At 40.6% G+C, this 13,200-nt stretch overlaps 1 protein-coding gene across 1 annotated transcript in view; it reads right to left on the bottom strand.

Moving 5' to 3' along the window:
• Positions 1-10,236, bottom strand: part of LOC107037040 (protein lozenge) — a 32,450-nt gene extending 22,214 nt beyond the window's left edge. Inside the window, exons 1-3 of the mRNA XM_015255358.1 lie at positions 9,461-10,236; positions 8,912-9,142; positions 2,897-3,010 (exon numbers count right to left, since the gene is read on the bottom strand). Of these exons, the coding sequence (XP_015110844.1) occupies positions 2,897-3,010; positions 8,912-9,142; positions 9,461-9,752 (637 nt within the window). The 5' untranslated portion in view covers positions 9,753-10,236. The remainder of the gene's footprint in view (positions 1-2,896; positions 3,011-8,911; positions 9,143-9,460) is intronic.
• Positions 10,237-13,200: the final 2,964 nt, after the last annotated feature.

Raw genomic sequence — 13,200 nt, 5'->3', positions numbered from 1 at the left:
TCAAAAGAAAATTCTCCTATTATCAAAAAAAAATTTGTCCTTCCGGTCTTATATCACCTGAGCTCAAAGAGAATAATTTGGCCCTTCCGTTCTCCCCCAACTGACAAAAATTTTCATAAAAGAGGCACTGATTTCAGCAGAAGGAGATAAAAAAAAGCAACGGGAAAAAAAATGGAAGAAAGTCGCAATTTTAGTCGCAGTATTATTACAAGGAAGTAATGAGTGGTGGCAGGTGTATTGTGGGGTAGATTTTGCGTCGCATTGTTGGGTAGACAATGAGCCGGCGGTTGTTGTTCATATTAGGACCCCTCTCGTGCGAGAGCCATCCAGTTTTCTCTCCCTAAATTCCCTCGAAAAATAACAACACCATTGTTCAAGGATTCCGTGACGATCAAATGAAACTACACACGTATTTTGGGTTCATAGAAACACGCGTCAATCTCGAGGTGCACGACAGCCCCATATGTACGTCAACATAGCTGTCTAGATGCAATATGTTTTTCAAAGCCGTTCAAGCATTGTTTTTTTACAATTAGAAAACTGAGAGAATGGGAAATTTTTCCTCTCGAAATTTCCAATAAATGATGTGCAATGATTTTAATAATGAGAAGGTTGCGGGTTTAAATGGCAGGTAGATCTTCGGAATTTCAATTGAAGGAGAATAAAAAATTGTATGTAAATATATTGTGTTATCGACCGCCGTAAATTCAATGAATTAAGGATTGATTGGCCTTTTTTTATTTATGCGTATCAACCCTAATGGTTTATTTACAAAAAAAGATGGAAACTGATAAAATATCTTCTGCTTAAAGCTAATACCTACTAGATCTGACTAAGCATTTTAACATTCAGATTTTTATCTTACAATTTTTAACAAATTGGTGGTTAATTAATAGTAGTTCTACATCCTCTGCCACCAAAAATGCAGCTATGGTGAACGGTCTGGGATTGATTGACCTTGCGGTCATTAAATAAAACATCCACAAGTACAGATGATGTGAAATTCTGTCGACGTTCGACCTCAGATTTCGAAGTCTTCACGACAAAAGCCCGTTATCTTTATTTCTAAATCAACTCTCATCCCGCTAAACAAAAACATCGGGGATTGACGTGTTCTCCAATTAATATTATTAAATGAAGAGAGAGAGAGAGGGGGGGGGGTTAGAGCATAATTCCAATATTTCTTGTTGTGTTAATTGTTGTACAAAGAGTTCTGATGGCTTGAGATCCTCGATTTCTGGCCTTTTTAAATTTTAATGATGACCAGTAGCGACTGTTAGCCTGGTGCACTGATAGAATGATTCATTTATTCCAAACGAGATTCGTTAATTATCAACGAATCGTAGAGTTGAATACGACCAAATGGATATTCGTTAATAGTTAACGAATGGTTCACTTGAATGGCGAAAGGCAAGTCAAACAAGGCTCCTCAAATATACATTCGTTAACTGTTAACGAATGCACATTTGGTGAGACCGTATAGACCCTAACCTCCAACCAAAATCCATTCGTTAACAATAACTAATCCGTTCTATCAGTGTGGCTTGGCGCAGTGGATAAGTTCATTGTCTCACATGCGAAAGGTTCCGAGTTCAATACCCGGCCGGGTAGAATGGTGAGATCTAACCATTTAAAGTCTTGATCATCATCGCAGCATACCCTAACCGGGTCGAAGCAATGTAAAACAAAGATTAAAAAAAAAGTAGTGACTATTGACATTTAACTAGTGACATTTTCTGCTCATGGTTTAGAAATTAAGACAGTGGTGTTTTGTCCTGATGAGGACCTCGACCTCGAAATCTGAGGTCGAAACGTGGACAAAATTTCACATCGCCTATCATTTTTGAACTTTTATTTAATGACTGCAGGGTCAATTAATCATTAAAACTTGTGAAATTTCAAGATTTCAGGCAAAATTTGAAAAACTCGTGAAAAATCTAAAAAATACATTTCTAAAAAGCCCTGTTCCACCAATGAAAGCACAATATTCTGAACATTTCATCGAAAATTTTCCGCCAAATGACGCCAAAATGAGATTGAAAGGACATCCTGCACTTTGAAAACGCAGGACTACTGAATCAACCATTCCGTTACAATACGCATTATAAAAGGTCCTATTCGTTGAAATAGTCGATGGCAAATGGCGTGAAACACTGATTCAAACCCCCCAATACCTCATATATGCAGTAGATTTTAGGTACTAATTTAACGTGTGCATAAAAGCGACAGCACTAGTGCAACTACATCCGATGGAAAATCGAAAGAGGGGAAATGAGGGGGAGCCTGATGATGCCGATGACAGAGGGAGAGAGCTTATGTCCAGGAGAGAGAGAGAGAGTGATACATGCGTAAAACACGAACTAGAACGAAAACAAGCACACGTGCCCCTGAATTTTGGGAGAGAGAATTTTGGCCACTGCATCATCGTGCACCATCTGCTCGGTAATGACGTGGTCATTACCGCATACTGACTTCAGCCTGAATTATATCGGTTTTAGGTTACTTTTGGATACTAAATGCTCTGGACAATGACAAAAAAATTTTAATATCAAAATTTGAAGAGGCAGAAAAAAAAGAAGAAAAAAATTCGTAGAAAAATTTAGCGAAATCGATAGACAAATTTATTGGATCGCTATTGAATTTATTATCTATTGACTTCTATAGAATATTTCATTGACAATTTCTGATGCAAAAGAAAACGCGAAGACAAGCTGCAGATTTTTTCAATCCAATTAGTGAAAAACTAATGGAAAATTCAGGAGAATCCAACAGAATTTTTTAGCAAATCCACTCGGTCTGTCCGTAAAATTTTTTCGTACATTCTCACCTCTATTCTACTTTAAACCCATCCTTCCTCTTCTCTTCATAATTCTCTATTTACAGATTTTTCACTCACTTGTTTTGGACCTAGGTTCCCTGGGGCCATCGACAGTCACCTTGATTGCCCTAGTATAAGTCGCCACCTGAGGTGGTGACGTTGACACAGTGATGGTGATACTAAAACTTTTTCCTGAAAGAAAAAGTGAAAAGTATTAATTAACCAACCCAACTCGTCGCAACATTTTAAAAAGTGTAAACGATATTCCAAACTCTTTCACGAGACATTTAACATTCCAAGACGAGTGAAAAAAAAGGCGGGGGGATGGAAAATGTCTGGAAAACAATTCAGGTGTCGCCAGCGCCATTCACTCGTTGGTTCACCGCAAAAGGCGGTAATTGCCTGGAGCCTAATGGGTCATCAATCACCAGTGGGAAATCATTTTTTAAGAGATTGTTCCTTTTTTCCACAATAAAAATGCATTTGTTCCAGGTTATACGGCCAACCCGAGTGTGACATTAATGTTTAACATTTAAGCAGTAGTAGAAACTACCGAAAGTTTTATTAGATTCTCCTTTTGATCTAGGTAACAGCGACTTCTTCAAGTTTAACGATGCGAATTGGAGGAAGAAAGAGAAACTGATACGCAGGAGTGAGTGAGGTGAGGGGTGTACCACGGGTGGAGTTGTAGCCCGATGCATATATCACTGAAGAAGGTCTCGAAGGTTGAAGGTCCGGTATATTAATTCCCTCTTCATAAATGTCCGACGGAAAGATTGACTACGCACTCTTAAAGAGCGCCCGTCGCTTGGCTAATATGCATTTGGTAATTCGCCGCTCCCAGAGTTTTTATTTCCCGTAGAGAGGTGGCTACAACAGTCCTTTGTGAGAGAGGGGCATCAGCTTGTCTTAACGGCCTCGTAATGTGCTCTAGGTTCTCTCAAGTTGTAATACACTATAATATATTTTTATGAAACCTGCTGTCTTGCATTGTAAATCATATTTTGTTTAACAGATTTCATGGACTGTGAGCAAAATAAAAATGACTAATCAATTTTCATTTTCAACAATGAGAGTTGTCACGTCACAAGACAAGACGAGATAAGAATCTACACGACAAAAATATCTCTCGTCTTGTTTTCGTAAAAATTCACCATTACAAAATGCGAAAAAGATGATCGTAAAAAAATCCTGAAGATGGAAAATACGGGAAATTATTCACTTTCTAATTCTCATTTCGTTTTGTCTCATTGCTCCTTGAGAGAAAAAATGTTATTTTGTCCTGTCTCTTGTTGTCATTTTCGTCTCATCATGTTTCTCTTGACGAACAACCTCAACCAATTTCTGGATTTTCTGTAGAAATGACTCCGTTGTATTTCGTTATCGGGTGACCAGGGCGTAAATGTCAACGATTTATAATTGTCTCCCCTCNCCCCCCCCCCGTATAGCCAAAATCCCGTGTTGGTTACATCCGCGAAACTCTCCCCGCTGTGTCTGTCAACATGATAACTGGCATCAAACACCCCCTGTCACCCTTCCACTCCTTCCTTGCCCTAGGGACAACTGCAAATGACTGCACGCCAAATATCGTGTTTGTTGCACATCGGATATTCTATCCCAATACAATCACTCCGCAAAGTCGTTTTACCATGCGTAAACGAATTACTTAATTAGATAAAAAATGGAAAAATTAATTTCCCCAGCCACAGGATCAACGAGTCATGATTCCAATGATTCGAAGCATTTAGTGACGAGCGTTCTAACCTCAAATGGCGGCGGAGAGGAGTGATCAAAAGAGGTTAGAAAAAAAAACAAGAAAAGGAAAAAATAGAAAACGTAGTGCTACGAGTGACGTAGAGCAGCAGAAACTGAGAGGGAGAGAGATCTAGTTGTTGGGGTCCATCACATTTGGGGGCTAATAATGCCTGGCCGTTCCGGCTATCCCCGTGCCCGGGACCTGCGGTTAATACTCGATGATGGGAACGGTCATCTGCAGAGACAGGGAACCAAACCCGTGGCTCGTGCACACTATCATCCTGCACTGTGTTGATGCAGGTATACGTTCTGGACGTAAATGGAGTGAGTGAGGAAGAGAACAGGGAGGAAAGAGAAGTGACGATGAGGTGGGAGGGGAGGGTGGGGGTGGGAGGGTGGAAGGTATGAGGTGAGGGATGAGAATGAACGGGAGGTGGACAGTAGCTGGACAGATAAAACCGGGCCACGCGTATGTGGCACCTATAACATTCCGGTCTGTTCAACCATCCCTATCCTGTTCGTGTCTACGAAGTTCTGGAGAGGGTGAGGATTGGATTGCTTCATCACGCTTTCCCATATTGCATCATTTATCCTTGTTGAGGGACTACTGATGACGTCAAATTGGGAAGTTGGGGGGATTAAATGCAATTGGTTGGTTGATGCACATTAGCGGATGAGTAGTCTATTCAGCTTTTTACGTTCGACTGATCAAGACTGATGCTATTTTTAGTTGAGGTCGTTTTAATGATAAATGTCGCCCGCCGGGATTTGAAAGTATAGATGGAAAATGTGACGAGACCAGTACCATTGTGCAGCCTTTTATCAGGGCCTCCTCAGAATGCAGCTTTGAATGTCAATAACTCTATTCCGAATAATGGAAGAAAATTAGAATTTGTGGAAGTGAAACGGGCAATAGCCCAAGTCAGGAATAGGAAAGGTGGAGGACTAAATGCAATTGTTAGTTTATCCATATTGACGGATGAACAGTCTATTCTGCTTTTTATATTCGACTGATCAAGACCTTGATGCTGTTTTCAATTGAGGTCGTTTCAATGACAAATTTCACCTGCCGGGATTTGAACCCGGAACCTTTCGCATGTGAGTCGAGTGTCTAATCCTGCGCTAAGCAGCCACGTTATGGATTTGAAAATATAGAGGAAAAATATGACAAGACTATTACCATTATGTACCCTTTTACAAGGACCTTCTCATAATCCAGCTTTGACCGTCAATAAATTAATTTCGAACAATGAAAGAAAATTAGAATTTTTGTCTTCGTGACGCTTCGAACATCCATAACCACTGCAGACCAACTAATGATTCTGAAATCTGTCCTAAAGGAAGATGGAAATAAACACGGAAGTGAAATGGGCAATAGCCCAGGCCGGGAATAGGGAAGCTGGGGGATTAAGTGCAATTGTTAGTTTATCCATATTGACGGATGAACAGTCTATTCTGCTTTTTATATTCGACTGATCAAGACTTTGATGCTGTTTTCAATTGAGGTCGTTTCAATGACAAATTTCACCTGCCGGGATTTGAACCTGGAAACTTTCGCATATGAGTCGACTGTCTAACCCCTGCGCTAAGCAGCCACGTTATGGATTTGAAAATATAGAGAGAAAATATAACGAGACTAGTACCATTACGTACCCTTTTACGAGAAGCTTCTCATAATGCCGCTTTGGTCGTCAATAACTTCATTTCGAACAATGAAAGAAAATTAGAATTTTTGTGTCTTCGTGACCCTTACAATATCCACAACCACTGCAGACCAACTAATGATTCTGAAATCTGTCCTAAAGGAAGATGGAAATAAACACGGAAGTGAAATGAGCAATAGCCCAGGCCGGGAATAGGGAAGCTGGGGGATTAAGTGCAATTGTTAGTTTATCCATATTGACGGATGAACAGTCTATTCTACTTTTTATATTTGACTGATCAAGACTTTGATGCTGTTTTCAATTGAGGTCGTTTCAATGACAAATTTCACCTGCCGGGATTTGAACCCGGAAACTTTCGCATGTGAGTCGAGTGTCTAACCCCTGCGCTAAGCAGCCACGTTATGGATTTGAAAATATAGAGAGAAAATATAACGAGACTAGTACCATTACGTACCCTTTTACGAGAAGCTTCTCATAATGCCGCTTTGGTCGTCAATAACTTCATTTCGAACAAGAAAGAAAATTAGAATTTTTGTGTCTTCGTGACCCTTAGAATATCCACAACCACTGCAGACCAACTAATGATTCTGCAATCTGCCCTAAAGGAAAATGGGAATAAGCGTGAGGGTGAAATGGGCAATAGCCCAGGTACGGAATATTGTAACAGAGCAAATGTTGGAATAGACCACTCGCACTGTTCAGGATGTGTCCGTGAAATTGTCAAATGATTACTGTTGGATGGTAATTTCCAGAATATCCCCGGTATTGATAATTGTATGGTTAATATTAGAGGAATTAGGGGATTCTAGTACAATCCGTGGGATGAATTTAGATCAGCAATCTCGCATCAAAATACTTCCCACTTTGGGATATAAATCTGCCTTTCAATTATTCTAATGCATTGCAAATTTTTTGATGTTTATGGAGAAAAGACGAGAGGAATAAAGAGGAAAGATAATAGTAGAATGTATCTTTCACTAATACGAACACAAACGATGATGTACCTTTTAGCTTTGATGGGATCAGCGAACGGATTTTGGATTTTCCACCAGTAGAATATGTTGTGCATCACGATTGTCCGAGGATGACACAGGACCAATCAAATTAATAAACTGTCGAAACATACACCGCGAACTGGGGTAAACGCGAATTGCAATAGCTCACTATATCGCCAAACTGGCCTCGCGGTAGTATTACGTCGTTTATCCGCAGGCGATTCAGCCAATCGTCGAAATTGAGGATTACCTATTATCGGGGAGGGATTTTCATGGAAAAAAAGATTGTGAGGTTACGATAAAGGCGGAAATTGTTGAAGATTTGATATAAACTTCATCACCATTTGTACGTGTACCGGTATGATGAACTGGACGAATTGAATTTCTAATGAATCATTGAATGTTTGAGCAATTTTGAAGACTTGTAAGGGCAACTGCAGTGAATTGGTCGTTCCAAAACATTCGCCTTGTCAAAGAAACTGAAGTTGTCAACGAGGCTGTGCTCAGGACTGATGTTTATCTGTATCTGACATCGAATTAAGTCTAGAGTTGATGGAAACGAAGAAGACACTTCCACCAGTTGTGATATATTCCAAAATTTCATCCCCATCATCAAACGAATCAATATTTGCTGGCAAAAAATACCAGCACGCTTAACCATCAATAAAAGACCATTGGCCCCCTCAAAAACCCAATGCAACATCCCTGAATAGTCCTCAACATCACATATGTACAATGGAAAGGGGTCAAAATGACGAAAGCACCTGAAAGATAGATGATGCCATTCGCGAGTCACTATCGCATCGTTTTGAAACGCACGACCAGTCGATCTATAACGCATCGCTTCTCTACTGTACAACAGAAACACACAGATTGCCGCTCTCTGTCCACAACCCTCATCCCTTTTCTATTCATCTCACTTCAGCCCTTCACCACTGGATACAAACTCCGGACAGCTTGTTTTCAAGATTGATAACTAACCATAGCGGATTGTGGACAAGCGTTCTGGGATTCCCCCGATCATATTTTCCTGTTCTTTCAATCATTTGTCAGAGATCCAACGATCAATGATGCAGATAATTCGCTCATGCATCTGAGGGATGTGAAATTGTCCAAATAATCTCTATAACGTGATTTTGAGAGACTTCTAGTCTCACTGGGGGGTCCTCCAGCCACGATGATTTCTGATTAACGGCTTGTTGTTTCACGTACCCATTCGGGGGTCGGTAGCGGACATCGAGTAATGACTCTGGGGTGGCTGGCAGGAGTGAGAGGGAGAGAGCTAGCTCTGGTGGAGTGAGTTTTGGTAGTGAGGGGAAAGCCAGATAGAAAACGCATAGAGAGGTTGGGGGAGGAGGGGGGGCTGTAGGGGGATGAGTTTACCGGAGGTTGGGCGCAGACCCGATGATGATGGTGATGATGATTACAATAACCGTGATTCTAGGAGGGTCAACTGAGGAGTACATGGGGATGGGCTTTTTGGCTAATATAGCAGAATGCCACTGCCAGATGTTTCATCATTTTCTCTGAATATCCATACGCCACCGCGAAACGATTGATTTTTTCTGTACAACAGGGGGATTCCCATCATCATCATGATCATTTTGGGGGATGACATTTCAATTAATATTTCTTTGATTCAAAAGGTACGGGATATTTGATGAATATTTTTGACTGACCTCTTCCACTGCGTCCGACGAACCTCAAATCATTGAACTTGGCTACTTGATTTTTCATCAGCGCTGTGGAATTTCGTAATTCAGCGCAACAGTTTTCGTCGTTACCAGCGCGTACAGTCACTAGGGTGCCATCCCCTATGTCACCGAGGGCCACTACTTTGAAGGCTACTGGGAGGGTCTTGTTGGATCGCCAATGCGTCGGGAGTTGACTGCATAAAAAATAGGGTGAACCTGGAAAAATAGATTTTTTTAGGGGGGTGTTAGGGTGTTGGATTAAATAGCTGAGAGTGAGTGGTGAGAAAGTGCTTGAAGATTAGATCGGGATTTTGATTCTAAGAATTAATCTTATGGATTTGTCGGGGGATGATTGCCATTATAGTTGGACTATTGACGTCAGGGTTGAATTCCTGAACTGGGCAATGAGTTTTTCTATAATTCCTTGAAGGCGTATGTAATATATTGAAGTTAGGAAGTCGTCTGCAGTGACTGGTCCTCAATGACTCGAAATTTTATTCTCAGGCATAAATTCCTCAACCCAATCAGCATTACCTGTCCTCACGAGTTCACCGGGATGCTCGGCCTGGGCCTCACCAACGAGTCTCTCAGTCCACCACAATTCCCCGACGGCGGCACCTTCACTCATTTCTCCACCGGTACCCCTCGCACCAGGCCCGGCAGCACCACCACCACCACCACCACCCCCGTCGTCCTCCTCACAGTGATACCTCGTGTCAACCCCTCGGAGTGGTGTCAGGGAGGAGCCTACGAGACCGGCGCCTTCGTGTGAACCGACGGAATCGTAATTCTCCCCGCAGCCAACCGAGTCCACCGGTAGATGCATCCCATCGGCGTGTTTACGCCCCGAAGTCTCCCCCGAGTAACTCACGATTTATTTCTCACGTACACTTATTCAACATTAATCAATTACATTCGAATTAATTTAATCACCTTGCGGATTCACTCACGATTTCTCCCTTAACGACTCAGTTTTTCAGAGGAAAACGACTTTTCTAAGATTTTCAATAATTTCTAATATCACAAGACTCGATGAAAAATCATCATCAACTGATTTCACATCGACACAAATCACTAATCACAAAAATCCAATCTGTTCCTGCAGAGTTCACTCAATTTTTCCCCTCACATTTCTTCTCATCTCAAACGATATATAAAGTAAAAAGTCTGCACAGAATTATCAACACCATCATCCATGTTTATACCCCCGGTAAAGTCAATTCAATTGATAATAAACGTCGCGTTATCGCGATACATCGGACCACCACGAGGAAAAAAAATGATGAACGGATTCAGCAGCAGTCAGTCGCGTTCGGCGGCGCGCGACGTAATGCCGCGGTAGTTTGGCACGTAGTCCGCGTGTTTCGTGGGGGGATACAGCTGGAGCGACGATGAGAGGATCCTCGGGACGGCCCAAAACCCCCGCGCAGCACTCCGACCTCGCCGACCGCTCGCTCACTCGCTCTCTCCCTGTTCCCAACAGTATCGGAGTGAGTGGAGTGTTCGTTGTCAGACCCCCCTCCACCCACTTACCACGAAAACGCACACGGCTTGTGCGCCTCCCTACCACAACTTCAATACCACCACTCTGGCTGACGGAATTCTCTGGTCTCGCGCCACTTTTCAAAGCAGACATTCAACCCAAACCCCAGCGACGGGGTTTTGAAGAATTCTATTGCGCCGGTGACCCCTCTACTGTTTCTAGCCCCTTGTCATGTCGTTTCGATAAACCCCTTCAGACCACTGCTACTCTCCCATGGTCATCCTGATTAATTGAGTGGCACTTCATTGGTGGGTCATTTGAGGGATTGGTTCTTGGTTTTTGCGTTTAAGGAATAATTGAATTGGATTGAATTGAATTCGTGTTATGTACTCAGTGGACAGCCGTGTGGGTAAAGGCTGAGACTGGAAACCCGAGGGTCGTGGGTTCAAACCCAACCTCCGACGATTTTTTCACATTTTTTCAAATTAATAACCAGTACTATTTTGTCCAAAAATGGGAAATACAATAACCTTCTTAACGGCTTCAAGATAGTTTAGTAAAATAGAAGATTTCTAGCCCCTCTTCTGTGGACATCCTGATTAATTGAGTGACACTTCATTATAGTGGGCCGTTTGAGGAATTGGTTCTCGGTTTTTGCGTTCAAGGAATAATTGAATTGAATTCGTGTTATATACCCAGTGTATAGCCGTGTGTGTAAAGGCTGAGATAGCCCGTTTTTACTGACCAATTTTCTGGTCTTAATTTAACATGACATGAAAAAGATTTGTTTAATGACTAAACAACAAAAATGAATGAATCTTTAATAATATAGTGCATAACACAAATCCCGTTACATGATTATTACGCGCAACGCAACTGTATTCATATCATATCTCTTAATTACTTATAAAAAAATATAATTCCGTTTTTATTTGTCTGTTTATACGGAAATAACGTACCCACTGTGACATAGTACGTGTAACTGTTCCACTTGGTCTAAATAAACATTCTTTAAAAAAAAAAGGTAAAGGCTGAGACTGGAAACCTGAGGGTCGTCGATTCACATCCAACCTCCGACGATTTTTTCACATTTTTTCAAATTAATAACCAGTACTATTTCGTCCAAAAATGGGAAATACAATAACCTTCTTAACGGCTTCAAGATATTTTAGTAAAATAAAAGATTTGTGGCCCCTCTTCTGTGGACATCCTGATTAATTGAGTGACACTTCATTATAGTGGGCCGTTTGAGGAATTGGTTCTCGGTTTTTGCGTTCAAGGAATAATTGAATTGAATTCGTGTTATATACCCAGTGTATAGCCGTGTGTGTAAAGGCTGAGATAGCCCGTTTTTACTGACCAATTTTCTGGTCTTAATTTAACATGACATGAAAAAGATTTGTTTAATGACTAAACAACAAAAATGAAAGAATCTTTAATAATATAGTGCATAACACAAATCCCGTTACATGATTATTACGAGCAACGCAACTGTGTTCATACAATATCTCTTAATTACTTATAAAAAAATATAATTCCGTTTTTATTTGTCTGTTTATACGGAAATAACGTACCCACTGTGACATAGTACGTGTAACTGTTCCACTTGGTCTAAATAAACATTCTTTAAAAAAAAAAGGTAGGGGCTGAGACTGGAAACCCGAGGGTCGTGGATTCACACCCAACCTCCGACGATTTTTTCACATTTTTTCAAATTAATAACCAGAACTATTTCGGCCAAAAATGGGAAATACAACCTTTTTAATGGCTTCAAGATATTTTAGTAACGTTGAAGAAGATTTCTAGCCCCTTCTCATGCCATTTTGATAAAACCCTTCAGACCACTGCTACTCTCCCATGGTCATCCTGATTAATTCAGTGGCACTTCATTGGTGGGTCATTTGAGGGACTGGTTCTTGGTTTTTGCGTTTAAGGAATAATTGGATTGAATTGAATTCGTGTTATATACCTATCAATGGATAGCCGTGTGGGTAACGGCTGAGACTGGAAACCCGAGGGTCGTGGGTTCAAATCCAACCTCCGACGATTTTTTCACATTTTTTCAAATTAACAACCAGTACTATTTCGTTCAAAAACGAGAAATACAATAAATTTTTCAACGGCCTCAAGACAATTTAATCCATGTTGTGAAGTTTATTTTCGTCTGTATCCCTCTGAACATCACAGAGGTGAATACTATTATCAGTTTCTAGAATGATTCAATAATTCTGTGAAAAATTTCAGGAAAAATACAAAATTCTCTTACTGTGGATTACTCTTTTCATTTCATTTTGATATTATTACTCTGCTTCATTACGAAATTCAACAGCTTGTTTCAAAAGTCTGTACAGCCCCAATTGAAATTAATGATGGGTTTTTCTTACTGAGATATTTCGAAAGTTACGTTGAGTCCAGGAAATGGTGGTGTTAATACAACCATCCTTTTAGTGCCAAATTCTCAGCACTCTATGTGTTATCGGTACTTTCCCACGATGAATGAGTGGCACATATTTTTCGAGAGCTCCGATATGACAGGCTGCAGCGAATTTATTATGATAGCACGATTATAATTAATATTTAAACGTGATTATCATAATTAAACATCAGACTTTTGAAGATAAGTTGAACATTCGCGGAGATTCGAATAGTCGAATTAAATTGTTGTTTTCAATGACGAAAGAAGAGAAATAACTTTTGACTTGAGAAGATGATATTAAAATTTTTAGAATATTTGTTATGCTCAATAAAACCCATCAAGGATTTTTTCTAACATATGACATCAAGTGATGGG

The sequence above is a fragment of the Diachasma alloeum genome, unplaced genomic scaffold (assembly GCF_001412515.2).
Source record: "Diachasma alloeum isolate Michigan unplaced genomic scaffold, Dall2.0 Dall_scaffold_00213, whole genome shotgun sequence".
In the NCBI taxonomy this organism is placed as follows: domain Eukaryota; kingdom Metazoa; phylum Arthropoda; class Insecta; order Hymenoptera; family Braconidae; genus Diachasma; species Diachasma alloeum.
This window is presented reverse-complemented; position numbering and strand designations above follow the sequence as displayed.